Source organism: Colobus angolensis, unplaced genomic scaffold, assembly GCF_000951035.1.
Source record: "Colobus angolensis palliatus isolate OR3802 unplaced genomic scaffold, Cang.pa_1.0 Scaffold3, whole genome shotgun sequence".
Lineage (NCBI taxonomy): Eukaryota > Metazoa > Chordata > Mammalia > Primates > Cercopithecidae > Colobus > Colobus angolensis.
In genome coordinates, this window is record NW_012116265.1 from 29,515,725 (window position 1) to 29,542,969 (window position 27,245).

General features: G+C 50.8%; 2 protein-coding genes across 2 annotated transcripts in view; both read left to right on the forward strand.

The window, feature by feature from the left end:
• RAB15 (RAB15, member RAS oncogene family) overlaps positions 1-19,667 on the forward strand; it is a 26,933-nt gene extending 7,266 nt beyond the window's left edge. The window contains 7 exon segments of the mRNA XM_011949761.1: positions 12,579-12,639; positions 13,490-13,550; positions 14,006-14,161; positions 14,164-14,237; positions 14,763-14,852; positions 16,761-16,826; positions 16,982-19,667. Coding sequence (XP_011805151.1) covers positions 12,579-12,639; positions 13,490-13,550; positions 14,006-14,161; positions 14,164-14,237; positions 14,763-14,852; positions 16,761-16,826; positions 16,982-16,997 — 524 coding nt within the window. The 3' untranslated portion in view covers positions 16,998-19,667.
• A 3,104-nt stretch (positions 19,668-22,771) lies between these two features.
• Positions 22,772-26,514, forward strand: GPX2 (glutathione peroxidase 2). Its single transcript, XM_011949765.1, is given in 2 exon segments — positions 22,772-23,160; positions 25,832-26,514. Coding segments are annotated over 2 exon segments (573 nt in total). The 5' UTR covers positions 22,772-22,938; the 3' UTR covers positions 26,183-26,514.
• Positions 26,515-27,245: the final 731 nt, after the last annotated feature.

Below are 27,245 nucleotides of genomic sequence, written 5' to 3' on the forward strand. Positions count from 1 at the left end.
AGGCTGAGGCAGGAGAATTGCTTGAACCTGGGAGGTGAAGGTTGCAGCAAGCCAAGATCGCGCCACTGCACTCCAGCCTGGGTGATAGAGTGAGACTCAGTCTCAAAAACAAAAACAAAAAAAGTGGATTCTTTTCTTTTCTTTCTTTCTTTTTTTTTTGAAACAGAGTCTTGCTCTGTCACCAGGCTGAAGAGCAGTGGAGATCTCGGCTCACTGCAACCTCTACCTCCCAGGTTCAAGTGATTCCCCTGCCTAAGCCTCCCGAGTAGCTGGGACTACAGGTGCGCACCACCAGGCTAATTTTTTGTATTTTAATAGAGACGGGTTTCACCATGTTGGCCAGGAAGGATGGTCTCAATCTCCTGACCTCGTGATCTGCCCACCTCGGTCTCCCAAAGTGCTGGGATTAAAGGCATGAGGCATCGTGCCCGGCCTAAAAGTGGGTTATTTTCTAATTGTTCTTCCCTGATTAAAATTTTCTCTTTGCCCATCTTTTCTCTAGGTATGTGCTGACTTCATTCACTCATTTATTCACTCATTCATTTTTGTTTTTATTTACTCAACTTTGTTGAATATTTAGTGATCTACCTGCTGCCAGGCAGTGAGAGTCTGAAATGAACAGGATGCTGCTTTGCCCTCTGGGAGCTGGCAGTGTAGCTGGGAATCAGACATCCAAACAAGCAGAATATTACGCCAAAGAAATGTCAGGATGCTTTGGGATCATAGAGGAGGGAGAAATCCCTCCCGGGGAGGCTGGTGAAGTCTTCGAAGAGGAAGTGACATTTGAGTGGAGTCTGGAAGACGAAGCAGGAGTCTCCGGGGGCCATGGCGGTGGGGGAAGCACACATGCTCTTGGAGGTGCTGTGGAGGACACCTCGAGTGGGGCTGCTCCTCTTCAGCTTTGCTGGGGCCAGCTGGAGTGGCTATACCATGGTCATACCAGCTGAAGTTCAAGCAGCCCCTTGCTAGGAGATTGCTTTGCTGACTGTGAGTGAGCGCAGGTGCATCTGGAAGCCCCCTTCTAAGATGCTTGCTTCTGAGTCTTCATGTCCCAGTCTCTTCTTCCCTGAACCTTTTGCTACCAGTCAGCACAGCCCTGCCTGAGAAGGAGGCTGGAGGAGTGAGTGGTCAGTAGCCTGGTGGGTATTGGCTGCCTCTGTGGTGCCCGCTGGCCTAAGTAGCAGGCTTAGGGAGGCGACACCCAGTTCCAGGAGCTGCCAATGGGGAGTGAGATGGGGTGGCTGGAGTACACTGCACATGTCACCAAGGCTCTAGCGAGGTCTGTGCAAAAGGCAGTGGGAAAAGCAAGGGGAAGACCCAGCCTTGTCAACATGGTGAAACCCCGTCTCTACTAAAAATACAAAAATTAGCTGGGTGTGATAGAGCATGCCTGTAGTCCCAGCTACTTGGGACACTGAGGCAGGAGAATCACTTTAACACAGGAGTTGGAGGTTGCAGTGAGCCGAGATCGTACCACTGCACTCCAGCCTGGGTGACAGAGTGAGGCCCTGTCTCAAAACAAAAAAAAAAAAAAAGTGGGGGAAGGGGAACCCTGATCCTGATTATCTACTCCATATACTTACTATGTACCTACTATGTACATAGGAACGGTGGGCTTTACTCATGGCATTTATTCAGTGTATAGAGATCTCAGCATCACATAGGAGCAGGGAGTTCTGAAGTTGGCCTTACTGGCATTTGAGAAGTTTCTTGGTGCATTCTTCAGGTTCGCGCCTCCAGACAAGTATAAGTGCTATTGAATGCTGACTGTGTTCCAGGAACTAAGCCAGATGCTAGAAGACACGCAGTAAACAGTACCGATGCAGGTGCACATGTGAGGGTCCCCACAAGACCTAAGAGAAGGGAGGGGCCTTGCTGCAGTTCTCCTTTTGTAACAAAGGAGACAGTACCATTGACCCTCTTCCTAGGAACTGTGAGTTTGACTGAAACGTGTCCTGCCACAGGATCTTTGCTGCTGCTTCTACCTGATTCTTTGGATTTCCCTGCTGGTACCTTCTTGTCGTTCAGGTCTCAGCTCGAATGTTACCTCCTTTAAAATGTCTTCTCTGGCCAGCCAGTCTAAAGTCACTTGTGCTTGGAGTCTCCTCGCTCTCTACTTTATCCTGCAGTTGCTTCTTATCACATATGGCTCTCTGAAATTAGTTATTCATTACTTGTATCTGTCTTCCCCACTAGAGTGAAGCTCTGATGAAAAGGATCTTTCTGTGCTGTTCATAGCTTGTCTTCTAGTACCTAGCTTAGTTCCTGGCACATTGTAAGCATTCAATAACAGTTTGAATGAATGAATGAATGAACAAATGAAGGAATGAATGAATGAATTTTCCTAGAGGACTCCGTTCTTCCCTGAGGGAAGTTATAGGTAGTATTGGTCTCTTAGGACTGTTTTTTGTTTGTTCGTTTGTTTGTTTGTTTTGTTTTTTGAGACAGAGTCTCACTGTATCCCCCAGGCTGGAGTGCGGTAGCACAATCTTGGCTCATTGCAACCTCTGCCTCCCAGGTTCAAGTGATTCTTGTGCCTCAGCCTCCTGAGTAGCTGGGATTCCAGGAGCCTGCCACCACACCTGGCTAATTTTTGTATTTTTAGTAGAGATGAGGTTTCGCCATGTTGGCCAGGTTGGTCTCGAACTCCTGACCTCGGGTGACCCACCTGCCCCGGCCTCTCAAAATGCTAGGATTACAGGCATGAGCCACCACGCCTTGCCTGTTTTTTTTTTTTTTTTTTTTTTTTTTTAAGACAGAGTCTTGCACTATCTCCTAGACTGAAGTGCAGTGGCGTGATCTCAGCTCATTGCAGCCTCAGCCTCCTGGGCTCAGGTTCAGGTGATCCTCTTACCTCAGTCTTCTGAGTAGCTGGGCCCACTGGTGTGTACCACCACACCTGGCTAATTTTTTAATTTTTTGCATAGACGTGGTTTCATTATGTTGCCCAGACTGATCGTGAACTCCTTGGGTTCAAGTGATCCTCACACCTTGGCCTCCCAAAGTGCTGGGTTTACAGGTGTGAGCCACCATGCCCGGGCTTGAGACTCTTAAGATGATGAGGCTGGAGGGAGTGCTTGAGCCCTAGAGATTCCTTACTCCAGAGTGCCCTTGCTGCAGAGGTGGCCCTGGAGGGTCACTCCAGCAACCTGGCTGAGCTGATGGGCATCATCGGATACCAGCTCTGACCTTGAACAACAGGCAACAGGGACCTTAGTCTAAGGCACTGGTGCCTCATCTCTGCATACACCAGAGATGATGAGATTCGGGTGGGGACACAGCTAAACCATATCCGCTCCCGGGATCCCTGTGTGAATGGGGTCTTTTCTGGTGTTTTAGGGTTGCACAGGGTGACCTCTTTAGAGGTGACCTCCTGCTACAACCCACAGGAGGTGCACATGGCCTGCACATGCTGGTTTCCTGCAGTGGGAGGGGCTGGGGCACTCCTGGGACCTGTGCTTGGTAACTGGAGCTGGCCTGGCCCCGGGGATTGGGTGTCTGCCTTGGGTTTCAGGTGTATTAGGTTGTTCTTCATTGTGGAGTCTCATTACTAATGAAAAGCTCAGGTCGCACTGCTGGTCCTTTGGGCTGTGATTGATCCTGGTGATAACATTTGGCACCCAGAGGCAGCCCTGTTTCCACTGAAGTATGTGGTGCTTGGCTGGCAGGCAGGCAAGCTGGCACCTGCCCTTAACCCATGAGGTGCTGGCCCGCTAGTAGGCACACCTTACCTGTGCCAGAATTTAGGTTGTAGCCAGACTCTGGGAGCCATCTGGGCCCACAGGGGGCGTCATTTCCTCTTTTCGTTGAAACATTCCAGCTGAGTGCTGGCTCGGGCTTCATCTCTGCCCCACTCTCCTTCCTCTCCCCAACATAAGCCTCCTTCTATATCCTAGAGCTCTTTCCATTTCCCCTCCTGCAGCTCTGCGCTCGCTAATCTCATCTTTCCCTAAGGGGGCCTGACAGCTGCTGCTGCAACATTTAATAAAGCTCTATGTGCCAGATCCTGTGTTATGGGTTTTACACCTTATCTCACAATCTTCAAAAAAAATTCTCTGAGAATTCTCTGTCACCCCCACTTTACGGGTGAGGAAACTGAGGCAAAGATAGGCTAACTGGCTTCCCCAACACCGTGCAGGTAATGAGTGATAAAGGCAGGACTGGAACCAAACTTGACCTCCTATTTGTGCTCTTAATGGCCAGGCCACTCTGTGTCTTGAGCCATACTTCCTCCATGTTTTCTAGGGCTTTCTAGGGAGGGAGACAGTGATGGGAAGGAGTGTTCTTTAGCGTGGATGTGCCCTGCCTCCTCCTTTCTGTAAGCGTCACAGCACCTCCACTGCTGAACTGGGGAGGCACCAAGTTCTTCCCTGTTTGCCCACCCAAGGCGAGCTAGCTTAGGAGCCACGTGAGTGCCGGGCGTCTCCCCTGTTGCATCCCTCTATCCTGTCCCTGCCCCTGGTGCCCAGAGGAGGCCCCTGCCTGTCTTCCCAGTTCTTCAACAGCAACACTCTCCCAGCACCCTTGGGCTCCAGTTGTGGCCTGGCAGCTGCCACACAGCCAGAGTCACAGCAGGACGAGGATGGGGCCCAGGGCTGCCTCAGGCCACGGTTGCATGGCACCATCACTTCACTGAGGAGCTTTTCTTGCAATGTCTGTGAGGCATCAGGTGGCAGGACACGTCCCCCTGCTCTTAAGCCTCAGGCACACAGCCCTTCTTATGCTCTCTGGGTTGGGGGGAGATCCCCCTCATGGAATTGCTTTTTTTTTTTTTCCTTTCTTTCTTTTGAGACAGGGTCCCGCTCTGTCACTCAGGCTGGAGTGCAGCCTCAACCTCCTAGACTCAAGTGATCCCCATGCCTCAGCCTCCCAAGTAGCTGGGTCTACAGGTGGACACCATCACACCTGGGTTTTTGTTTGTTTGTTTGTTTAATTTTTTCTAGAGATAGGGTCTCACTTTCTTGTCCAGTCTAGTCTTGAACCCCTGGGCTCAAGCAATCCTCCCACCTCGTCTTCCCAAAATGTTGGGATTACAGGTGTGAGCCACTGTGCTTGGCCTATTTATTTATTTGTTTATTTATTTGGAATTTGTGTTGGAATTGCTTCTTTTTTGTTTGTTTTTTTTTGAGACGGAGTCTCGCTCTGTCACCCAGGCTGGAGTGCTGTGGCCGGATCTCACTCAGCTCACTGCAAGCTCCGCCTCCTGGGTTCACGCCATTCTCCTGCCTCAGCCTCCCAAGTAGCTGGGACTACAGGCGCCGCCACCTCGCCCGGCTAGTTTTTTTGTATTTTTTAGTAGAGACGGGGTTTCACCGTGTTAGCCAGGATGGTCTCGATCTCCTGACCTCGTGATCCGCCCGTCTCGGCCTCCCAAAGTGCTGGGATTACAGGCTTGAGCCACCGTGCCCGGCCTGGAATTGCTTCTTTATGCCTGGCACTATGCTGGCACTATGTGGCAGAGATTTAAAAAACAAGCAAACAAAACAAATGCTTTGTCAACCACAAAATGTATTCTCTGCCCCTTAGGTTCTTTTTGTGTAATTGAGACTAGAAGACTGAAATAGGGGCAGTAAGGGCAGGGAGCGATGGTTTAGGGGTCTTCCTTCCAGCCCCCTTGTTGAAGCATCTGGCCCACCAGCTTGGGGGAGCCATTAGGCAGCAGTGGCCAATCCTGAGGCACTTCAGGTTCACTAAGAAAAGGTGCATGTGCTCTGCGGATACTCATGGGCTGAACTTGGAGTCTGGTCTGGACCCGTGGCTGTGCTAGGATCCACTGTCCCCAGCCCCAGCTGCAGTCAGCATGTTCATCATCCTTAGGCCTCTCTGCTTCTTTCTGCATGTTTGTCTACCTCATGCCCTGCTCATTACCAACTGGTCAGTCCCCTCTGCCCCGCCTGGAGTGAGCTGGTTTGATTGGCTTAGCTAAGCTTCCTTGCCTCTGCTGGCCAGGTCACCCTGTGGGTCACCAGCAAACCTGTTAATGGTCCAGTGTGAACCTGCTTCTCCACAAAAAACATGCTGCACCCAGCCCTGCTTCTCTGAGCTGAGGTTTGGGGCTGAGTTGTTCTAGCCAGAAAGGTCCACAGGGTGTGGCTGGCACCATGATGGGCATATCTGATGTGCCGGGAAAAACAATCAGCTGCTCTCCATGCTTTGGGTACCTGGTTGGGAGAGGGCCCGTCTTTCTGACTTTCTCCTCCTGGGGCTCCTAGCGTCTCCGAGAACCTCTGCCAGAGCTGTGTAGAGGTGGTTTGCTTGTTTCTTAACACTTCTGTGCCCTATTTCTTTCTGTACCCAAGAAAGGAAGTAGACTGTCTTATAGGGACACTGTCAGGGTGATGAATATGAACTTACTGGAATCATGAACCATGCCAAGGAGCAAGGAGAAAATAGGCTATGGTGGGTGTCTTAGTCAGTTAGGGCTGGCTGCTGTAACAAAATGCCTTTAGCTGAGTAATTTAAAGCAAGAGAAATGTGTTGCTCACAGTTTGGGAGGCTGGGAAGTTCAAGATCAGGGTGCCAGCAGATTCAGCGTCTGGTGAAGGCTGACACCAGAAGTCTCTATGACAAAGGTGGCACCTTCTAGCTCCATCCTCACATGGCCGAAGAGGGAACAACTCCCTCAGGCCTCTTTTATAAGGGCATTAGTCCCACGCATAAGGGCTCTCACATCACAACTGAGTCACCTCCCAAAGTCCTCACCTCCCACCAGCACTTTACTGGGAATTAAGTTTCAACATGGGAATTCTGGAGGAACACAGACCTTCAGACCATAGCAGCGGGCTTCTCCCCGTGTTCTCCCTGCCTCACTTCTAGATGCTGCATAATGTCAGTGAAACCCCGATTCTACTAAAAATACAAAAAATTAGCTTGGTGTGTTGGGTGCCTGTAATCCCAGCTACTCAGGAGACTGAGGCAGGAGAATCACTTGAACCCAGGAGGCAGGGGTTGCAGTGACCTGAGATCGAGCCATTGCACTTCAGCCTAGGTGACAGAGCAAGACTCCAAGAAAAAAGAGAAAAGGTATCAGGTATGCCAGGGTGTGCGTGAAAAGGCGGTAAGATTCCTCAGCCTCCCAGGGTTGGGAAGCCTCTGGCCGAGTGATGTATACCCTGGGTAGGTTTTAAGACACCACCTTTCCCGTCCAGCTCAGCTGTGGGATGTGGGAACATGAGTCAGTTACTTGGCTTCCCTGTGGCTCACGATGATAATACCTACTTCTGCTTACTTCATGGGACCCGCATAAGAGCTGAGGGATTCCATAGCTCAGGGGTATGCTATAAAGATAAGCACTATGCACCTGGGTGTGGTTCTGAAACTTCCTTGTGCCAAAGAGTGAGTAGGGCTGGGCGAACCCTGAGAATGTGCATTTCTCACACACTCTCTGATGCTGCTGATGCTGTAGTCCCTTGGCTGGCAAGGGTAGCTGGATAGCAGGGACCGGGACTCTAATGCCTTCCACTTCAGGGTTCTCTGGGCTGGTTTTCCTGACTCCCCAGGAAGCCTTTATTCAGCAGAGGGAAGGTAGGAGTGAGAGGACTACACGGTCAGTGCTTCACAGACATCATTTAATTTATCCCACCACAGTCCTTGGGAGGGAAGTGGTATTCTCCTTCTACACTTAAGAAAATGGACCTGGTGCGGAGGCTCATGCCTATCATCCCAGCACTGTGGGAAGCTGAGGCGGGAGGATCACTGGAGCCCAGGAGTTCAAGACTAGTCTAGGCAATACAGGGAGACCTCATCTCTACAAAAACTAAAAAAAAAAAAAAATTAGCTGGGCATGGTGGTGCACACTTGTAGTCCCAGCTACCCAGAGGCTGAGATGGGAGAATCTCTTGAGTCCTGGAGGATTGAGGCTGCAGTGAGCCATGGTTGCACCACTGCACTCCATCCCTGGCAACACAGTGAGACTCCATCTCAAAAAAAAAAAACAAAAACGAAGCTAGGAGAAGTTAAGACTTGCCTGAAGTTACACAGCAAGTGCCAGAACCAGGATTTGGACCAGGTCTTTCTGACTCCGGGCCAATGGATGTTTCTTCCATGACATATATAGCTCTTGAACCTTCTTCTATCTAGTATTACCCACAGTGCTGTTAAAAATACAGGTTTCTGGGCCTCACCCTCAAATTATGATTCAGTAGATCTAGGCAAGTCAAGGTCATTGTTTTTGTTTTTAAGTCACCCCAGGTGATTCTAAAGCTGAAGCTCTGCAGAGCACACATTGAGAAATAGAGAACTCTTGTGCTCCCTCTCTTGATACTTCAGGTGCAAAACTTTTGTCCAAATGTAGTTCTCAAACTTATGCATGTGTGAGAATCACCAGGAGAGCTTATTGAAACTGACTGCGGGGCCCCATACCTAGAGGGCCTGATTCTATAGGTCTGAGGTAAGGCCCAATAATTTCTTTTTCTTTTCTTCTTCTTTTTTTTTTTTTTGAGACAGAGTCTTGCTCTGTTGCCCAGGCTGGAGTGCAGTGGCACGATCTCAGCTCACTGCAGCCTCCACCTCTCGGGTTAAAGCAATTCTCCTGTCTCAGCCCCGCATCCCAAACCCGCTCCTGAGTAGCTGGGATTACAGGTGCCTGCCAGCATGACCAGCTAATTTTCATATTTTTAGTAGAGACGGGGGTTTCGCCATGTCGGCCAGGCTGGTCTCAAACTCCTGACCTCAGGTGATCCACTCACCTCAGCCTCCCAAGGTCTTGGGATTACTGGCGTGAGCCACTGCGTGTGGCTGGAATTTGCATTTCTTTTTTTTTTTTGAGGCGGAGTCTCGCTCTGTCGCCCGGACTGGAGTGCAGTGGCCAGATCTCAGCTCACTGCAAGCTCCGCCTCCCGGGTTCACGCCATTCTCCTGCCTCAGCCTCTGAGTAGCTGGGACTACAGGCGCCCGCCACCTCGCCCGGCTAGTTTTTTGTATTTTTAGTAGAGACGGGGTTTCACCGTGTTAGCCAGGATGGTCTCGATCTCCTGACCTCGTGATCCGCCCGTCTCGGCCTCCCAAAGTGCTGGGATTACAGGCTTGAGCCACCGCGCCCAGCCTGGAATTTGCATTTCTAACAAGTCCCAGGTGATGCTGATGTTGCGGGTCCAGGGACACACTTTGAGAACAGCTTGTTACTCAGGCGATATGTGGGCAGTAGCATCATCTTCACCTGGGAGCTTCCTGCAGCGTCTCAGGCCTTGCCCCACACCTACCGGATCAGAATCTGCATTTTAACTCAATCCCTGCGTGATTCTCATGCACCTGGAAATTTGAGAAATATGCCCTTAGAGGTGCCAGAATGTTAAACCACTGGAGGCAGAGATAGATGGAGAATATCTCTTCTTCCCATGGATACTAAAGATGCAACAAAAAGGGCTGACTCTCTGGGTGTGCACCCAGGTGGGGCTGATGAGGACCGAAAAGAGGCGAGATGTGGATAGAGGACTCTTCCCTGAGGGAAGGCAGAGAGAACAGAGGAAAACCTGAAGGAGGTGGCTTCAGAGGAAAGGCATTCATCTGGGCCATAAAACAGCTGAGAGTACAGGAGTGGGGAGCAGGGGTGGGGAGGGGGTGCCCTGGAGCTGAAGCCTTCAGTGGGAGGACAGTGATAGGTGAACATGCATGTGAATAAACAGTTTGCTAAGCAGCTGCGAGGGCTGGCCAAGGTGAGAAAGCATCCGTCTGCAGAGGCCTCAATAAGGCCAGTGTGTTGACTTTGTCCTGCAGTGCTCAGCAGTGGAAAAAACCAACAGCCACGTAGGGAGAGAGAAGGAGCCACGATGGGCACGGGTTACTGGGGCCAGGGCTTGACTGGTAGGTGGACACAGCAGAAGGCCCAGGCTGTGTGGGAACAGAGCGCAGAAGCAATAGATTCCTCTTGAAGATCCTTGGGCTGTTAACCTTTTTTTAAAGTTAGGAAAGATTGTATGGGTGGAGAGGGAGGAAGGAAAATCCTTCAGAAGACATAGACTTAGTCTGTTTCTTCCATCATATGTGAATGCATATGGATAGCCAAAAGGTGAATAAAACACATGTTCCCAGGTGGCCAGTGAGACCTAGGTTGCAAGATGGTGGGGTGTGGGTGAGGCCGAAGAGTGCTGTGAGCCCCAAAATTCCCCAGCCTTGGTCCCCTGCCACATAGCTAAGAAGTAAGGGAGGAGGGAAGGAGTCACCACCCAGCCTCACTTCCGGTGGAGTACCCTGTCTCCTTGTCAGTCCTGTCTCTGGGGACAGCTGCCTGCTTTCATGTCTCCCTCCATCCCCTCTTCTCTCACAGGGAAAAATTCACCTTAATATTGGAAGTTCCTCTCCTAGCAAAGTCCTTCTCAAGCATCCACAGACAAACAGGAAACTAAGCAGAGTTAGGGCTTCCATGCCTAGCCAACTACACATGACTCTCCTCTCGCTCCCCTAAGAACCAGTGCAAGGGGCAGCATGGGCTCTGGCATAGATGGACCTGTGTTGGAATCTCTGCACATGCTGTGCTGACCCTGGCTAGCCGTTGACCTCTCTGAGCCCTTGTTTCCTTTCCACTAGGCTCTCTGGAGGCAGGGGCCACGTCTTTTTCACTGCTCTGTTTGCACTGAGCACTATGCAGGGCACACAGGAAGTTCCCGTAAATGTTTGTGGGATAAAGGAAATAAAACCTTCTCTCTTCCTGTCCCCCTTGTGATGGCTTTGCACAAGGCACTGTCCTTGGCCAGGTTTGCTAGGCTAGCGTGAGGACAAACCGGGTATATTACAAATTGGAGAAAATTTCTCGTTCTTCTTGGGAGAAGGTGCTATATCATGAAACAAGAATGTCTTGATTCCCTTCTATGCCAGGTACTGGGGAGAAACAGGTGCCTGATAACTACTGATCCAGGCAGGAATAAGCAGACTACTGCCTCCCATGGCCTGATGCCTCTCTCCTTCCTTCCTTCCTTCTTCCCTCCTCCTCTTCACTCTCTGCACACACGGAAGAATGGCTGCCAGGCATTGCCCATTTGGAAAAGTACAGCTCAATGGGTATGAATCAGCTTGGGCAGGCGAAAAATGATTCACGTCTGACCAAATCGATTTAGTTCAGGTTGTCCGTTCTGCATCTTTTTCCCCTTGTAATTAAATGATGATTGGTCTTGATGGTGGGAAGGAAAGACAGAATTTAATTTGTTTGCCTTTGTAGAAAGCTGGGGACAGCACGGATAAGGGAAGATGTCTCCCATTTGGCAAATAACTGATGCGGAGGTGGAGTGGCAGTGGTGATGGGGATGCTGGCACCTTCAGGCCTCCTGGGCCGGGCAGTGCAGCTGGTGGTAGACGGTTCAGAAGTCTACCATGTTCCCATCTGAAACTCGTGGCTGATCCTGCCACTCCTGACCTTGCTCCAGGGAGTACACAAACACGTAAGCTTAATTCACCCACCAGACGTAGCTCTTGAATCCCTGGGCATAGTGCCTGGGTATAGTTAGGGTTGAGGAGAGGCATGGTGAGCAAAACAACCTCCCTCATCTCTCTGTTGTCACTCAGAGTCAAGCTGGCTGCTGCTGGTGGTGCTGACTTCTTGCTGCAGATTTCTCCAATATGTTTCTGCCCTGGACACGTTTGTCAAATCTCTTGTGTTTCTTGTGTCTCGTGGCAGCTTAGCTCCTCCAGCCCTTGGATGAAGAAGCATGGGAACTCTGTGCTTCCTCTCCCTCTCGCAGTGACATGCCATGCCACTGCCTCTTCATCTGGTCCTACGACAGTCACTCACAAGCACCCGCATGTACCCAGCCCTGCACTAGCTCATGACAGCTGTAGTCAATTGGGTCAGGTGCTGTATCTCATCCGGCCCCCTCAGCAACCCTCTGAGATATTGGTAACGTCCCTGATGAAGACATTTACTGAGGCGGAAATGGAGGCTCAGTGAAGCAAGGTGCCTGATGTTATAGCAATGAGCTATGAGTGGCCAGAGTGAGGAGATAAGCTCAGGCCTGATGCCAAAGCCCATGCTCCTTCTAGTCAACCACAGCACCTCCTGTGGTGAATGGGTGAGTCAGCAACCAAGATGCATGAGGCCTTCTTTTTGGTGGGCCTTGGTGGGGTGCTGAGGCTTCAGGTACGATCACGGGTTGGAAGAGCCCTCCTCTCTCCACGGTCTGGCACTATGACCCCTTCTGGTTATCAACAAGGCAGAGAGAGAGAGGGAAGAAAGCAGGCAAATAATGCGGGTTGCTATTCCTAGAGATTAGAATTTCAGGAAGGATAAACACAGCATTCACTCCAGAAGTATAAACAGGAAGACTTCACACATGACTAGAATGAGACATGTTTTAAGTCTGTTGAGTAAGGCAGTGATGAAGTAGATGTCCCCGGATTCACTCTCCTCCTCCTGGTCCCCCAGGCCCTTTACTTTTGGCAACTTTCAGCTCAGGGAGGAAGGAAAGCCCCTTTCAAAGCTTCAGATACTTAAGGTCAGTTCCTGCTTAAAGAAGGCCTTTATATTACTTCATCCCTTTGCCAAATTAAACTGAAAGGAAACCTTTCAAGTGTGATTGATTGCATGGTCCTTTCCTGTTCATTTCTCAAGGGTGCCCTTTCTAACTTTCTTGCTTTCTTCCTTTCTCCAGGTGTTGACTTTAAGATGAAGACCATAGAGGTAGATGGCATCAAAGTGCGGATACAGATTTGGTGAGTTGGCGGGGAGGAGGAGGAGGCAGATGTAGGAGGAAAGTACCTCTGGCTGCTCCTTAGCTGCCCCTGCCATGTGTAAAATTCCTAGGCTTCACCTGGGATAACTGGCCACCTCTATGATGGAGAGAAGCAAAGTCTCAGAAGCCCATCTCTTCCTAGGAGCCTTAATCTCCAACCTCTAAGAAACTTTATGGGATTGACTACAAGCACCAAAGGGCAGGAATGAGAAGGAATTGGCACACTAACCATGGGGAATTTGTCTCAGGATTAGGCTTTGCCCTTGGGCTGTGCCACACTGTGTTAAGATTGGAAGGAAGGAGGCTACATCCCCCTATCATTTAGGGGGAGACCCTGAGAGAGTTCCTCAGGACAGCACGGTGCAGTTTCCACAGTAGCAGAGGGTGCTGCTGTGGCTCTCTGCCTGAGTCTTGGAAGCACTGCCTTTGCCAGGGTTTAGAGCTCCCTCTCAATTCCACAGCAGTATGGGCACTGCCTTCAGAGGTCCCATAGGGACTGGGGGTGTGGCAGCATCCCCTGCCAACTCCCATCCAAACAAATCTGGCCACAGTGGCCAGATTCCAGAGAGGTGTCCAAGGCCTGTTCTGGCTATGGCTTCTGGTGTCTGCCAGGAGGGCAGTTGGCAGGTGGGGCCAAGGCCCTGAAGGCCTGGTCAGCACCAGCACAGATGACCAGGCCTCTGACTGCAGATACCCATGGGGATCCAAGCACCCCTGGTTTTTCACCCTGCAGCTTCCCAGTTTTTCCTGTAAGAGGACAGCTCTGCTCTTCCCCTCCCTGTCTGTTCCCATGGTCCCTGCTCCTCTGAGGGACTGGCTTTCTCCCACAGGGACACTGCAGGGCAGGAGAGATACCAGACCATCACAAAGCAGTACTATCGGCGGGCCCAGGTAAGCCACCACGTTGAGGGTTTCAAAGTGGGAAGGTGCCACCCACATTCCCAGCTCTGAGTATCTGAGATGTCTGTGCCACGGATCCCCTAAACATGGTTCGCCTGCTTGGAGGAGTGCAGGGCATCTTTCAGCTGTTCACTGATCATTTGTCCATCCACTGTTCATGGCTCCGTCACTGCAGGCAGCCCCTGCCCTCACCCCTGATTTCTGCCCTCCATCCTGGGTCAAATATCTGGGTCATAGCATGTGGTGCCTTCCTGCTGTAGGGAGTTCTGTGATGGGCCTGGGAGGCGGCAGTGGTGGGGTTTGAGAGAAGAGACATTTCTGGATGCTGAGCAGGGAGAAGGGAGAGTGGGACCCAACCTTTAAGGTTCCACGGCCCTTCTGGCCCCATGACTGCACTCTCTCTGTGCGTATCACCTCTCTTCTCTCTATTTCTCTCTCTCTCTCAGGGGATATTTTTGGTCTACGACATTAGCAGCGAGCGCTCTTACCAGCACATCATGAAGTGGGTCAGTGACGTGGATGAGGTAGGAGATGCCACCTCACTGCCGGGGCGCAGAGAGGGTACCTCACTGGGGAAGGCAAGGTGAGGGCCAGATGGGAAGGCCGGAGCTCTCAGGGTGGGCGAGCAAATGCTTCCAGGAAGCTTTGCCTTCCACAGCCCTGGATGAAGACCTCTGGGTGAGTAAGACATGGGGAAGAAACCGAAGCTGCCATGCCCCACTCTCCATACCCTGCCAGGCCTCCGTGGCTGTGTCCTTCCCAGAAATGAATTAGCTCCAAGTCTTCCCTGTGAGCAGCTTCTTTCCTGGAATCTTGGGACCAGATGGAGTTGCAAGATTGGGATCTAGTGCTGGCTCTGCACAATCGCTGTGGAGCTTGGGAAGCCATTTGAATCCTCTGGGTCCCCAATTCCTGTAGAATGAGGGCTGGACTTACATCCAATGTCCTTTCCAGCTCTGATACCAGTGGTCCAACCCAAGGAAGCACCAGTCTTAGCCAGAGTGTCTTCTACCCTGAGCTGTCCCCATGATACCCTTGAAGTCAGCCATGGCACTTGGGGAAGCCTGGCACCTGCATCCAGTCAGCCCACCCTGTCCCTAGGGCTCTGGAATTGGTGGTGGGCTGGAGGCAGTGCAGACTCTGTGGGGAAAATAGGGCCGGGGGCAGCACTCACTGGCCGTTCTGCCCATCCTTTGTCCCTAGTACGCACCAGAAGGCGTCCAGAAGATCCTTATTGGTAATAAGGCCGACGAGGAGCAGAAACGGCAGGTGGGAAGAGAGCAAGGGCAGCAGGTAAGTGGAGGGAAAAGGCAAGTCCACCCCAGGTCCTCTGCTGGGCCTCCAGGGCCACTCCTGAGCACGGGGACCCAGGGGTGGGTTCCCCATCAGCAAGTCCTCCCAAGTGTCCCCAACACTCCAAGGCCCTGGGGGAGTGGCCATCCTCGGAAGGCTTGTTCTCTGGGTTTCAGGACAGAAGCCCAGAGATTCGGGGTCCATCCAGAAAACAAAGATGTCATAGGCAGCAACTCTCCCAAGTCCAGGTCCCCAAATGCAGGATTGTCCTCTGCTTAAGAGATCATCCCGGTGTTAGTGATGAAGGACTTCAAGTTGTCAACTTCTTCTCTGACAGCATCCAGGCCTAGCTGCCATGTTATGGTCAGGAAATGATCTCCCATCCCACCCCACACTCCCCCACTCCTGTCCTTCTTACCCAGGAAAGAGCCAGGGAGGCAAATGAGGAGACAAAGAGCCACAGTTGGAGAAGCCATGGGGGCAGAAAGGGTAGGAGGATGGCACTGAGGAAATGTCCAAGCATGCAGGGAGACCATCCTCCCAGAGTGCAGAAAGAAATATTGGTCATGCCGGGCGCGGTGGCTCAAGCCTGTAATCCCAGCACTTTGGGAGGCCAAGACGGGCGGATCACGAGGTCAGGAGATCGAGACCATCCTGGTTAACACGGTGAAACCCCGTCTCTACTAAAAATACAAAAAAAAAAACCTAGCCGGGCGAGGTGGCGGGCGCCTGTAGTCCCAGCTACTCGGGAGGCTGAGGCAGGAGAATGGCGTAAACCCGGGAGGCAGAGCTTGCAGTGAGCTGAGATCTGGCCACTGCACTCCAGTCCGGGTGACAGAGCGAGACTCTGCCTCAAAAAAAAAAAAACAAAAACAAACAAACAAAAAAAGAAATATTGATCATTATTTTTTTCTTTTTCTTTTTCTTTTTTCCGAGACGGAGTCTCGCTTTGTCACCCAGACTAGAGTGCAGTGGTGCCATCTCGGCTCACTGCAACCTCTGCCTCCTGAGTTCAAGCAATTCTTCCGCCTCAGCCTGCCAAGTAGCTGAGATTACAGGTGCATGCCACCACGCCTGGCTAATTTTTTTGTATTTTTAGTAGAGATGGGGTTTTGCCATATTGGCCAGGCTGGTCTCGAACTCCTCACCTCAGGTGATCCACCAGGTCTTCCAAAGTGCTGGGATTACAGGCGTGAGCCTCCGCGCCCAACTAAGATTGGTATTTCTGAGACAAGTTATCCACCCAGTCCATGGATCTCAAGAGTTTTCCTCTCCCTTCTTAGTCAGTAGCATTCCATTAGTACTTAAAATGAAACTGTTTGGTATAAAATATAAGATATGGTCATTGACCAATTTGAAAGTAGAGGCAAAGCCTACTAGGATAGTATTTATTGAGCACTCTATGTGTGGCACTGTGCTAAGCCAAATGCTTTTAAGTGCATGACCCCATTTAATCATCCCACAACCATGGATGGGAGACACTCTCAGTCTCCTTTAACAGAAGATAAAGCTGGGGCTTACAGAGAATGAACAACTTGTCCAAGTTGCACAGCTAGCCGTCGGTGGCAGTGCTGCTATTTAGGTCTGGGACTGTGGGACTCCAGAGCCCATGCTTTTTATGAGGATGCCATACTGCCACAATGGATGGTGTCTTTATCTCCTGATATATGATTGTGTGTTGAGGGGTGTGGGGTGGCAGCTGGAAGAATGGAGAGGTGTATTTGTGGAGGATCTTCCCCCATTCTCTGCTACCCTGTCTTGGGGCTCCCAGTCCCATCTGAGAAATTATCTACTCTGAGAAATCATCACAACACAGCATGGTTAAGTGCAGTGGCAGAAGCCTGTGTGCCTGGTTGTGTGGGCCCCTCCCCTGCCTTACTCTCTTTCAGAAATGTCCTTCTCTTGCAGCTGGCGAAGGAGTATGGCATGGACTTCTATGAAACAAGTGCCTGCACCAACCTCAACATTAAAGAGGTGAGAGCCCTGGCGACCAGGCACCTGCTCTCAGGCCGAGTCCAGCAGAGGCGGGAGGGGAGGAGCCATAAGATGGACCTCATCCCTTGGGCCCCTGCAGGGTTGCCAGAGGAGAGGAGGAGACGCTGGACTAACCTGCGCCCTTTGGTTTCCAGTCATTCACGCGTCTGACGGAGCTGGTGCTGCAGGCCCATAGGAAGGAGCTGGAAGGCCTCCGGACGCGTGCCAGCAATGAGTTGGCATTGGCAGAGCTGGAGGAGGAGGAGGGCAAACCTGAGGGCCCAGCGAACTCTTCGAAAACCTGCTGGTGCTGAGTCCTGTGTGGGGCACCCCACACGACACCCCTCTTCCCTCAGGAGGCCCGTGGGCAGACAGGGGAGCCGGGGCTTTGCCCTGCTGCTGTCCTCTTGTGTGATGACCCTATTGAGTATCAGTAGCCACTACTCCCCCTGCCTGGCCCTGAGAGCGGCTCTGCTGTCATCTCAAGCAGCCCCTGCCCCCAGCCCGTCCACCCTGGAGTGGTGTTCTTCAGCCTGTTTCCCCAGCCACAGGCCTGCTATGACCCCCACGATGTGCCGCAAGCACCGACTCACCACCCCACACCCCCCAGGCAACAGCCGGGGCTGGAGTCCAGGCCACTTTCAGCTCCTCCTTTCTCCGTGCATCTTGTCTCCTCTCTGCTTTTTCTCTCTTCCCCTCCTTCTCTTTCTCTGACCCCTCCCCTCCAGTGCGTTTCGTATCAAAGCCCCTCAAACCCCCTCCCCTGTGTGTCCTGCTGTACGGCGGCTGTTGCAGCTCGCTTTCCTTCCTAACCTGTCCGAGGGGACGGACCCAGTCTCGTGGGGAGGTTCCACCCTTGGATCCAGGAAGAACCCTCCACCCTGCCTCATGGGTGGGCCAAAGGCTACAGGGTGCTTCTTCCTCTTACCCTCCCCACTGTCCCTCGTGTGCCATGGGCCTGCCTCCCCAGTGACCTGCGAAAGTGGAGCATCGAGGTAGGAAGGGAACGGCAACTGGGGAGTCCTTGAGCCTGGGGCCGCCCTACCTCTACCCACTCCCCCTCCAGAGCTTTGCCCTTGCTTGGCTGCCCGCCTGCCTCTTTGGGGAACTGAGCTCAGAGGCGGGTGCTTCAGAGAAGGAAACAAAATGAGGGGTGGCAGGGATAAAAAGTCACCTCCATTCTCTACCTCCCATGCAGCATGAACACAATTTCTCTCCACCTGACTCCTGAATTTAAAGACGTGGACCAAGGCCTGTGGGTACTCCAGGGGCAAGGAGAGCCCTGGGGTCAGTGACACTGTCAGGCCAACCATGCACTCCAGAAAGGGCAGCATTTGGAAATGAAGGACTTGTATCAGGTTAAGAATAAGGGAGAGCTGGCCAGGGATGGCAGTTTGCACGGTAGAGGGGAATGTAGCAACAGCAGGGCTTCCTGGGCCCCATCTTCCATTTCTTAGGTAAGAAGAGCATTTCCTCAGACTCCCAGGCAGAGGACTGAGCCCAGCCTTCAGCAACCAAGGTTCTCCTGGGACCCAAAGTTTATGGGAGAAGGGCAAATCCTTCATGGGAAGAGAGAAGGAAGGCCCTGGGTAGAAACGCTTGGTGCTGTTCTCTTCGGCCTTTAAGACAAAGCGGTCATCTTGCCCTCTAGCTCCTGATAGGCTTGAGGGTTTGCCAACTGCACTGTGGCTACAGGTGGAGGGAAGAGGACTCCCTCCTCCAGAGTGCTACGTTCAGGAAGTTTCTTTAACCCCATATGGCCCAAGAGTAGCTTGTAGGAGGCCATTTGAAGATGGAACAAGTAAATTACCAGTCCTACTGGGGTTTCTGCCCACCTTCCCAAGGTGGGCGAGGCCTAGGAAGAGGGTTGTTCTTAAGCCACACATTAGCTGCATTGCGTGGCTGCAGCCAAAACAAAGAACTGGGTATTGAGCATTCATCAGCTAAGGACCAAAATCCAGGGCACACATATGTGAAGGATAAGAACCCCACTTCCTTACTCCTCCAAAAAGAGGTGGGGATAGAACCACCGAACCTTTCCTCCTGACTTACCAAACCAGGAAACAGCAGGAGAGCGTGGCTCAGGACTTAGGGACAGGGTATGGGTTAGATAGTGGAAAGCAAAGGAGAGCAGGAAGTTACAAATCACTGGTTAATGAGAAACGGAGAGAGCTGACTCTAGGATGAAGCTGTGACTAGGCTGGAGTTGCTTCCTTGAGGATGGACTCCTTGGTACCAAGACCTATGCCACATCACACTGGGGCTAGGGAGGTGGGTGATGCCAGCCCTCAGTCTGTCTTCAGCCAGGGACTTGAGAAGTTATATTGGGGAGTGGCTCCAACCTGTGGACCAGTATTTCAGCTTTCCTTGAAGATCAGGCAGGGTGCCATTCATTGTCTCTCTCCTAGCCCCTTCAGGAAAGGAGGACTATATTTGTACTGTACCTTAGGGGTTCTGGAAGGGAAAACATGGAATCGGGATTCTATAGACTGATAGGCCCTATCCCCACAAGGGCCATGACTGGGAAAAGGTATGGGAGCAGAAGGAGAATCGGGATTTTAGGGTGCAGCTACGCTCACCCTAAACTTCTGGTGGCCTGGGGCATGTCTTGAGGCCCAGACTGTTGAGCAGGCTCTGCTGGCCTGTTTACTCGTCACCACCTCTGCACCTGCTGTATTGAGACTCCACCCAGCCCCAGACACGCCACCTACTCCTGAGCCCCCACTATCTCCCTGTGACGGGTGAACTTTGTGTACTGTGTCTCGGGTCCATATATGAATTGTGAGCAGGGTTCATCTATTTTAAACAGATGTTTACAAAATAAAGACTACTTCAAACCACTGGTGTGGCTGCCTGGATGAATCCCTGGGGGTAGGTCTCACTTGGACCCTGGCAGTGATGTGAGAGGGAGAGAGGCAGTGCTGGTAGAAGCGGCTCCAGAAGTGATGAAGGCAACAGCAGTTGTCTTCCCTTCTCTACCTTTCCTAGCGCCACCTGCAGGGAGGCCCAAAGAAAAGCCCCATTGCCCTGGCACTGCAGAAATAAGATGAAACACAGTTATCGAGAGGATGCCGAACATCTATGAGCAGGAATTTTTTTTTTTTTTTTTTGAGACAGAGTCTCGCTCTGTTGCCCAGGCTGGAGTGCAGTGATGCGATCTCGGCTCACTGCAAGCTCCGCCTCCCGGGTTCACGCCATTGTCATTTTAGTAGAGATGGTTTCACTGTGTTAGCCAGGATGAATGAGCAGGTTTTAAAGCCAAGATGGTCTCATCTGTTCGTGTGGGTGAGGAATGGGTCTTCCTGAAGGCATGAAGAGGGACTGGATAACCTTTCAGATTTGTGATTGGATACCTCAGGGGAGCAGAGGCAGACTGGGATCTCAGGACTGCAGGTATTTCATACTTTGGGATATGGAATTGATGGAGGTGGAGAATATTGGGGATAAGGATTGAATGAAGAAAGGAGTAGTACAATGCAGGACAACAGTAGTCTTAAGATCTTCACTACACTTTACAGGGCACTAGTGATAGATAAACTCTTCTGACCCTAACCATCACTGTGTGAGATGGGGAGTGTGGTTATCCATCCATGTCCCACAGGCAAGGAAACAGATGCTCAGAGAACTTAAAGATTTGGCCGGGTGCAGTGGCTCATGCCTGTAATCCCAACTCTCCGGGAGGCTGAGGCAGGAGGATTGCTTGAGCCCAAGAGTTTGGGACCAGCCTGCGCAACACAGACACTGTTTCTAGAAAAAATTAGCTGAGTGTGGTGGCATGTGAGGCTGAGGCCAGTGGATCACTTGAGCCCAGAAGGTGAAGGCTGCAGTTGCCCCATTGCACTCCAGCCTGGGTGACAGAGAGAGACCCTGTCTCAATAAAAAGAGGTTAAAGATTTGCCTAAGGGTCCCAAGTAACAGTGGCAGAATTGTGGTTGGAAACAGTGCACTGAATTGGAATCACTGGAGGGCGAAGTTTTGGCATCTCTAGAAAAATCGCTACAAACAATTCTCATTTATAGTCAGAATTAAGAACCACCAACCCAGGCTTTCTGCCTAAGTCAGTGCTGTGTCCAGAGCAAGCACTGTCCTGCAGAAAGCCATGAGAATCACATGCTGCTTAGTGTATGCTTAAAAGTTGTAAGCTTTTGGAAAGTGAGGCCAGTTTGAGGTAAATTTGGAGACAGAGATATTTTAGGAGAGCCTCACCAAGTATATTCCATTAGGAAAGGTGAGAACTGAGCCGAGATCGCACCACTGCACTCCAGCCTGAGCAACAGAGCGAGACTCCGTCTCAAAAAAAAGAGTCTAAAGGGTCCAAGGTCACACCAGGAGAAAAGGGATGGCATGTACCTAAGGAAGAGGGAACCCCCTCCCCCCCACCCCACTACAGCAGCTCGGGAACTCCTATGGCCTTTGTGAGAAGGCTTGCAAAAGAGCAGAGAATAAGAGGTGTCTCTGGAGGCCCAGAGAGTACTAGGGGGAAGCTCTTGGTATGCACATAAATCTGGCAGGTTACAGTTTTGCCCACTATCCGTGCCAAGTCCTTGTGACTCAGTGGCTTGGTGGGGACTCTTATTGGTTGCTTCTAGGAACTCCACCCAGCTTCAGCAGGGGACACACTTCCCCCTACACTGACTGTCACTCCTTCTGCCCACTTAGGTAATGGGAACTTGTTTTTAGGGAGCAGCCAGCTGAGACACATGGTCCCTGTGTACTTGAACAGCCATGGAAAAGCTGCAAGGCAGCTCGGTGCTCCCTGGCGAGTAGTTCCTTCATCTCATCTCAACAAATCAGATTCTCAAGACCAGCTGCTCCCCAGACTTGCTTATTCTTTGTTCAAGGAGACAGTTCCCAATGGATGTGACCCTGTGAAAACACTCTAGTAAACATTTGCTTTGTTATTGAAATTTCACTCTAAAATCCCAAAGCTAGGTCAAGCCCCATTGCTAGTTTTACTGAGGAAGAAATCAAGGCATTTTTTAAAAAAGTAACTTGTTGAGTTGGCGGGTGCTTGGAAGAATGAAGTGGCTTAGGGTCTTTTCAGTTTCTGTGGCTTCCAGGGGTCCTCTGAGATGGCCCTTAGCAGACGTCCTGTGATGCACCGCATGGCTCTTGTTGAAAGCATCGGGGTGGCCTGCCTGCGTCTAGAACTACAGCAGTTTCAACTTCCTCCACACTTCCTTCTCTGGGAAGGTGACCAGCACAAACCCGCTCTGAAAAGTCTTGGGGACCGAATCTCTGTCTGAGGGAGGTAGGTGCAGTTCACCCACCTGTTCTGTGACTCCTCTTCACCATTCTCGCAGCAACGACTGAGCCTCATGACTTGGGGGCTGGGGGAGGAGGTGCAGGTGGGGGATATAATATAGGAGACGGTACAGTGCAGGGGCAGAGCGTTCTCCAGGACAAGTGGCACCACGCACTGAAAAACTTCTCAAGATAAACACAACTTTGTCTCTTCAGCCTGGCAAGAGCTGAGGCACTGAAAGCTTGTTTTTTCCCCTAGAAAATGACACGCTCTTCTCCTAAGGGTCCCTTTGATTTTGTCCCGGTGGAAAGCAACAAAAAGAACGTGAACAGGAATATGTATATTTCAGTTGTCATCTGAGTCCTGTGGACAGGAGGCTCAGTTCTCTTCTTCATCTTTCAGATCTCTGCAGACCCTGCCCTCTCTCTGTACAATTCAGAGATTGACACTCAGCAGGCATTCAATAAATGTCTGTGTCAAGTGAGAACAGCTTGATGGGCAAGTAGGAGTCAATCCTGCATCCCTCCCTCCCTCTTTTTCCTCTCCATTCGACCTTTAGGGCTCTGGTTTCCTGTAAGTAGTGAATTATTTACCTCTGCTCATAGATATCAAATTGGCCCTTCCCAGGGTACAGCAGGGTGGGGTGGGGAGGCGGCTTTGTTCAGTCTGTTAATAGGAGGAGCAAACCTCCTTGTTCAAACAGCACTTACAGGTGGGGGCCTGTTTTTGCTAAGTCATCCTGGGGATGCTCAAAGCTCCATTGTTAGATCCTTCTGTACTCCTTCCTGGCTCCTCCTTCCTCCCCACACCTCGAACAGACTCATAAGGGGCTCAGGCCTCTCTGCGGGGCTCACTCTGCGCTTCACCATGGCTTTCATTGCCAAGTCCTTCTATGACCTCAGTGCCATCAGCCTGGATGGGGAGAAGGTAGATTTCAATACGTTCCGGGGCAGGGCCGTGCTGATTGAGAATGTGGCTTCGCTCTGAGGCACAACCACTCGGGACTTCACCCAGCTCAACGAGCTGCAATGCCGCTTTCCCAGGCGCCTGGTGGTCCTTGGCTTCCCTTGCAACCAGTTTGGACATCAGGTGAGGGGTCCCTCCTTGTAGTGCACCGAAGGTGTTGGGGTGCTGTAGCTCAAGTGGGATAAGGGGAGAGGCTGAATGACCGTGTTGGAGTGTCTGGAATAATGGGGTATGTTTTGTTAAGCTAGGTCTTTAGATGCATGTGACATACCAAGGGAAGGTATGTATTTTTTAAGATTAAACACTGAGGCTGTGTGATTTTTATAGTTTACTATCTTTCTACTATATTCTTCCATGAGGGCTGGTGCCAGGTCTGTGTTTCTCTCCACTGTGTCCTCAGTGCCTAGGGCATAGAAAGCACTCATTAAGCATTTGTTGAATAAATGAGTGGAGAAAATAGAGGCCAGGAATCAAACAAGAATTGGACAGACTCAAGAGATCTTAGCTCTAGCTGGACTTGGTTTTGCTATTTAATGGCTCTGTGCCCTCGGAAAGGGTGCTTCATTTTTCGGTTTAGTTTCCTCATCTGTAAACTGGGGATAATATGAGTTTAGCTCATAGGATTATGATGTTTAGGGGATAGGATATACAAAAGTAACTTGAAGAATATTAAGTACTTTGCAAATGCAAGCAAATTGATTATTTAGATTGAGGATGATTTTTGTTGGTTTAAATTAGCCAAGTGGAAAGAGAATGAGCAGGAAAGAGAAAGGTTTTCAACAGGCACGTGCCTCCTCTGGGCATCACATGAACCTCTCTATTTCAGATTAATGGGTCAAGTTGTTATAGATCTTCAGCCCACACACCTCGAGTTCACTTTTAGGGATTCTTCTATTTTCACCTATGATTTTAATGTACAAGCAGGGAGAATGAACTCAAGTGAACCCTTTCATTATAATCCCCTTAGTTCAATTCACAGTGGCATGAAGGCGCGGAAGAGAGGAAAGCAGGAAGGCTGAAGCATCACTGGCTGTGACAAACCTGAGCCCAAACTGTTCACTGCTCTCACTGTTCTTCCCTAAGTTTTCTGTCTGGCCTTCTAGAGCAGGAGAGATAGGACTGGCAAACCTTTCGAGATGTCCCTCCAGCCCCAGAAGTACCTCCAGCCTCACACCATCACTTCAGCCTAGCAAGTTGCTGGAGGGAGTCTATAACCTACCAGGAGCCAGCCACCCATTTGCATTAAGAAATAGAAGTCTGCCAGGGTGCAGAGGCTCACACTTACAATCCCAGCGCTTTGGGAGGCTAAGGTGGGCAGATTGCTTGAGCTCAGGAGTTCAAGATTAGCCTGAGCAACATGGTGAAACCTTGCCTCTACAAAAATTGCAAAAATTAGCCAGGCGTGGTGGCATGTGCCTGTAGCCTCAGCTACTTGGGAGGTTGAAGTGGAAGGATCGCTTGAGCCTGGGAAGTCGAGGCTGCAGTGAGCTATGATTGTGCCACCGCACCCAGCCTAGGTGACAGAGTGAGGCCCTGCCTCAGGAAAAAAAACAAAAACAGAGAAGTCTACTAGAGATCAGCTCTGGGCTTATGATGTCATGATGGCCTGGAACTGACTGAACTAGTTTGTTCTCACAGGTCAGAAGCAGGAACTTTCTCCCAGAGGAAGATAAATGCCTCTTAAACTGGAAAGGCAGAGGTGGAAAAGAAGGGTTCCCACGGGCCTTTTGGGTTGTCATGAGTGGGGATGCTGAGAGGGAATAGGACAGGGATGGCAGTCGGGAGGGAAAGGCAGGGACTAGGTTTTGAGCCAAAGCGTGCGTAGCTGAGAGCAGTGAGTGGAAAGGAGGTGCAGCAGTCTTTGGGTAGCAGCCTACTCATGAAAACAATGATAATTACATACAACCTTTAGCCATCAAGCACTTATTTCCTCAACGCCCCCTCCCCCTGGCCTATTCCCGAACCCTAAATCCTGTATCCTATTTAGTTCACTCCTGTTGGTACTAAGTAGTTCCATTTAGAGTACACATTCATTGTTGCCTTGAACTTGCTCTGCTGTTATGGCACCTGAAAACTAGATGTCCTTGGATGGGGGTCTTCCTTCATCAAAGCTTCTTCCCATTTGTACTTCAGTTCTAGGACAAGGCAAGAAGAAAGCAAGAAGCTGTAAATCCCATTCCTCTGGGTCTCAATTTCACCCTCAGTTCAAGAAGCTGAATAGGCAGAGGCAAAGGCTATACTCAACACACGTGTGATTGAAAGCAGGCGAGGCAAAACCAGGGCAGAGGGAAAGGGAGTGTGTGTGTAGGTATGGATATATGGGAAGGTAGGTCGGTAGGTTAGTTGAAGAGGAGGTTCTAAGCAGTATAACCTAAGTCTCTTTTCTCTTTCTTCTGCTTCAAACACCTTAAGAACTGCTTAGGGTAGACTGGAGACAAAAGCAACAGTTCAGAAGTGCTAAATCTTGAAGAGCAGCCAAAGCATGGGCAACAAAGTGAGACCTCATCTCTATAAACAAAAACAAACAAACAAAATAGCCGGGCATGGTGCCCTATGTCTGTAGTCTCAGGTACTAAAGAGCCTGAGGCAGGAGGAATGCTTGAGCCCAGAGATTCAAGGCTGCAGTAAGCGACACCTTGTCTGTCTGTCTGTCTATCTGTCTCTCTCTCTCTCTCCCTCACAGTGAAAAAGAATGATCCTGGGAAGGGAGTGTAGGAGGGTGAACGAGTTTCATGTTGTGGATCCTTCTTTTCCCCTGTCCCTTGTCCATGCTCTTTGTCTTTTTCTTCCCTAGGAGAACTGTCAGAATGAGGAGATCCTGAACAGTCTCAAGTATGTCCGTCCTGGGGGTGGATACCAGCCCACCTTCACCCTTGTCCAAAAATGTGAGGTGAATGGGCAGAATGAGCATCCTGTCTTCGCCTACCTGAAGGACAAGCTTCCCTACCCTCATGATGACCCATTTTCCCTCATGACCGATCCCAAGCTCATCATTTGGAGCCCCGTGCGCCGTTCAGATGTGGCCTGGAACTTTGAGAAGTTCCTCATAGGGCCGGAGGGAGAGCCCTTCCGACGCTACAGCCGCACCTTCCCAACCATCAACATTGAGCCTGACATCAAGCGCCTCCTTAAAGTTGCCATATAGACATGAGCTTCTCAGCACACATATCTACTCCATACAGTCCTGAGGAGCCTCAGGATGTAGCATGCCCCCAGGAGACACTGCTGGACCTCAGCATTCCCTTGATATCAGTCCCCTTCACTACAGAGCCTTGTCTTTCCCCTCTGCCTGTTTCCTTTTCCTCTCCCAACCCTCTGGTTGGTGATTCAACTTGGGCTCTAAGACTTGGGTAAGCTCTGGGCCTTCACAGAATGATGACACCTTCCTAAACCTTCATGGGTGGTGTCTGAGAGGCGTGAAGGGCCTGAAGCCACCCTGCTAGAAGAAACCAATAAACGGCACTGTGGAAATGGCCAGCCTCTGTGTGTCTTCTTTGACAGAGGGCGGAGGGAAGCTACAAACTGCAGGTGGGATACAGGAGCTGCTAGCACGCCAAGCTTTGGAAGGGGAGGATCTGATGTTTCAAGGGATGCCCTAATTACTGACTGGAAAGCAAGCTCTGGCCAAGGACTGCGGTGGCAGTTGGAGTTATGGGAAATGTGAATTATATTATTCCTTTACAGCTCTTCTTCAGAATTGGGGAAAAAGAGAAAGTGATAATAGGAGGTAGGGGAGGAAAAGACAGTGAGCCCTTTGGTTGGGGATACTGGGAGGCTCTTAGGAGGATTACAGTCAGGAAGACATCAATAGCACTGTGGGTACTGGGCCAACTAGATCTGACCTGTGCCTTGGGAAATTCCTGGGAAGTCAGCTTAATGTTTACTGATAGCAAAGGCATACAGGGTGTGGTTACTGAGAACACAAAGAGCACTTTATCTTCTTCCTGATCATCAAATCTCTCTGGTGTTTGGTCCTTTGCTAGACTGATTCTCCCTCCCTTTTAAAGTTCATGGCCCGGGTGTGTTGGCTCACGCCTGTAATCCCAGCACTTTGGGAGGCCAAGGCAGGTGGATCACTTGAGGTCAGGAGTTCGAGACCAGCCTGGCCAACATGATGAAACCCTGTCTCTACTAAAAATACGAAAAAATGAGGCAGGTGTGGTGGTGCACGCCGGTAATACCAGCTACTGAGGTGGGAGACTTGTTTG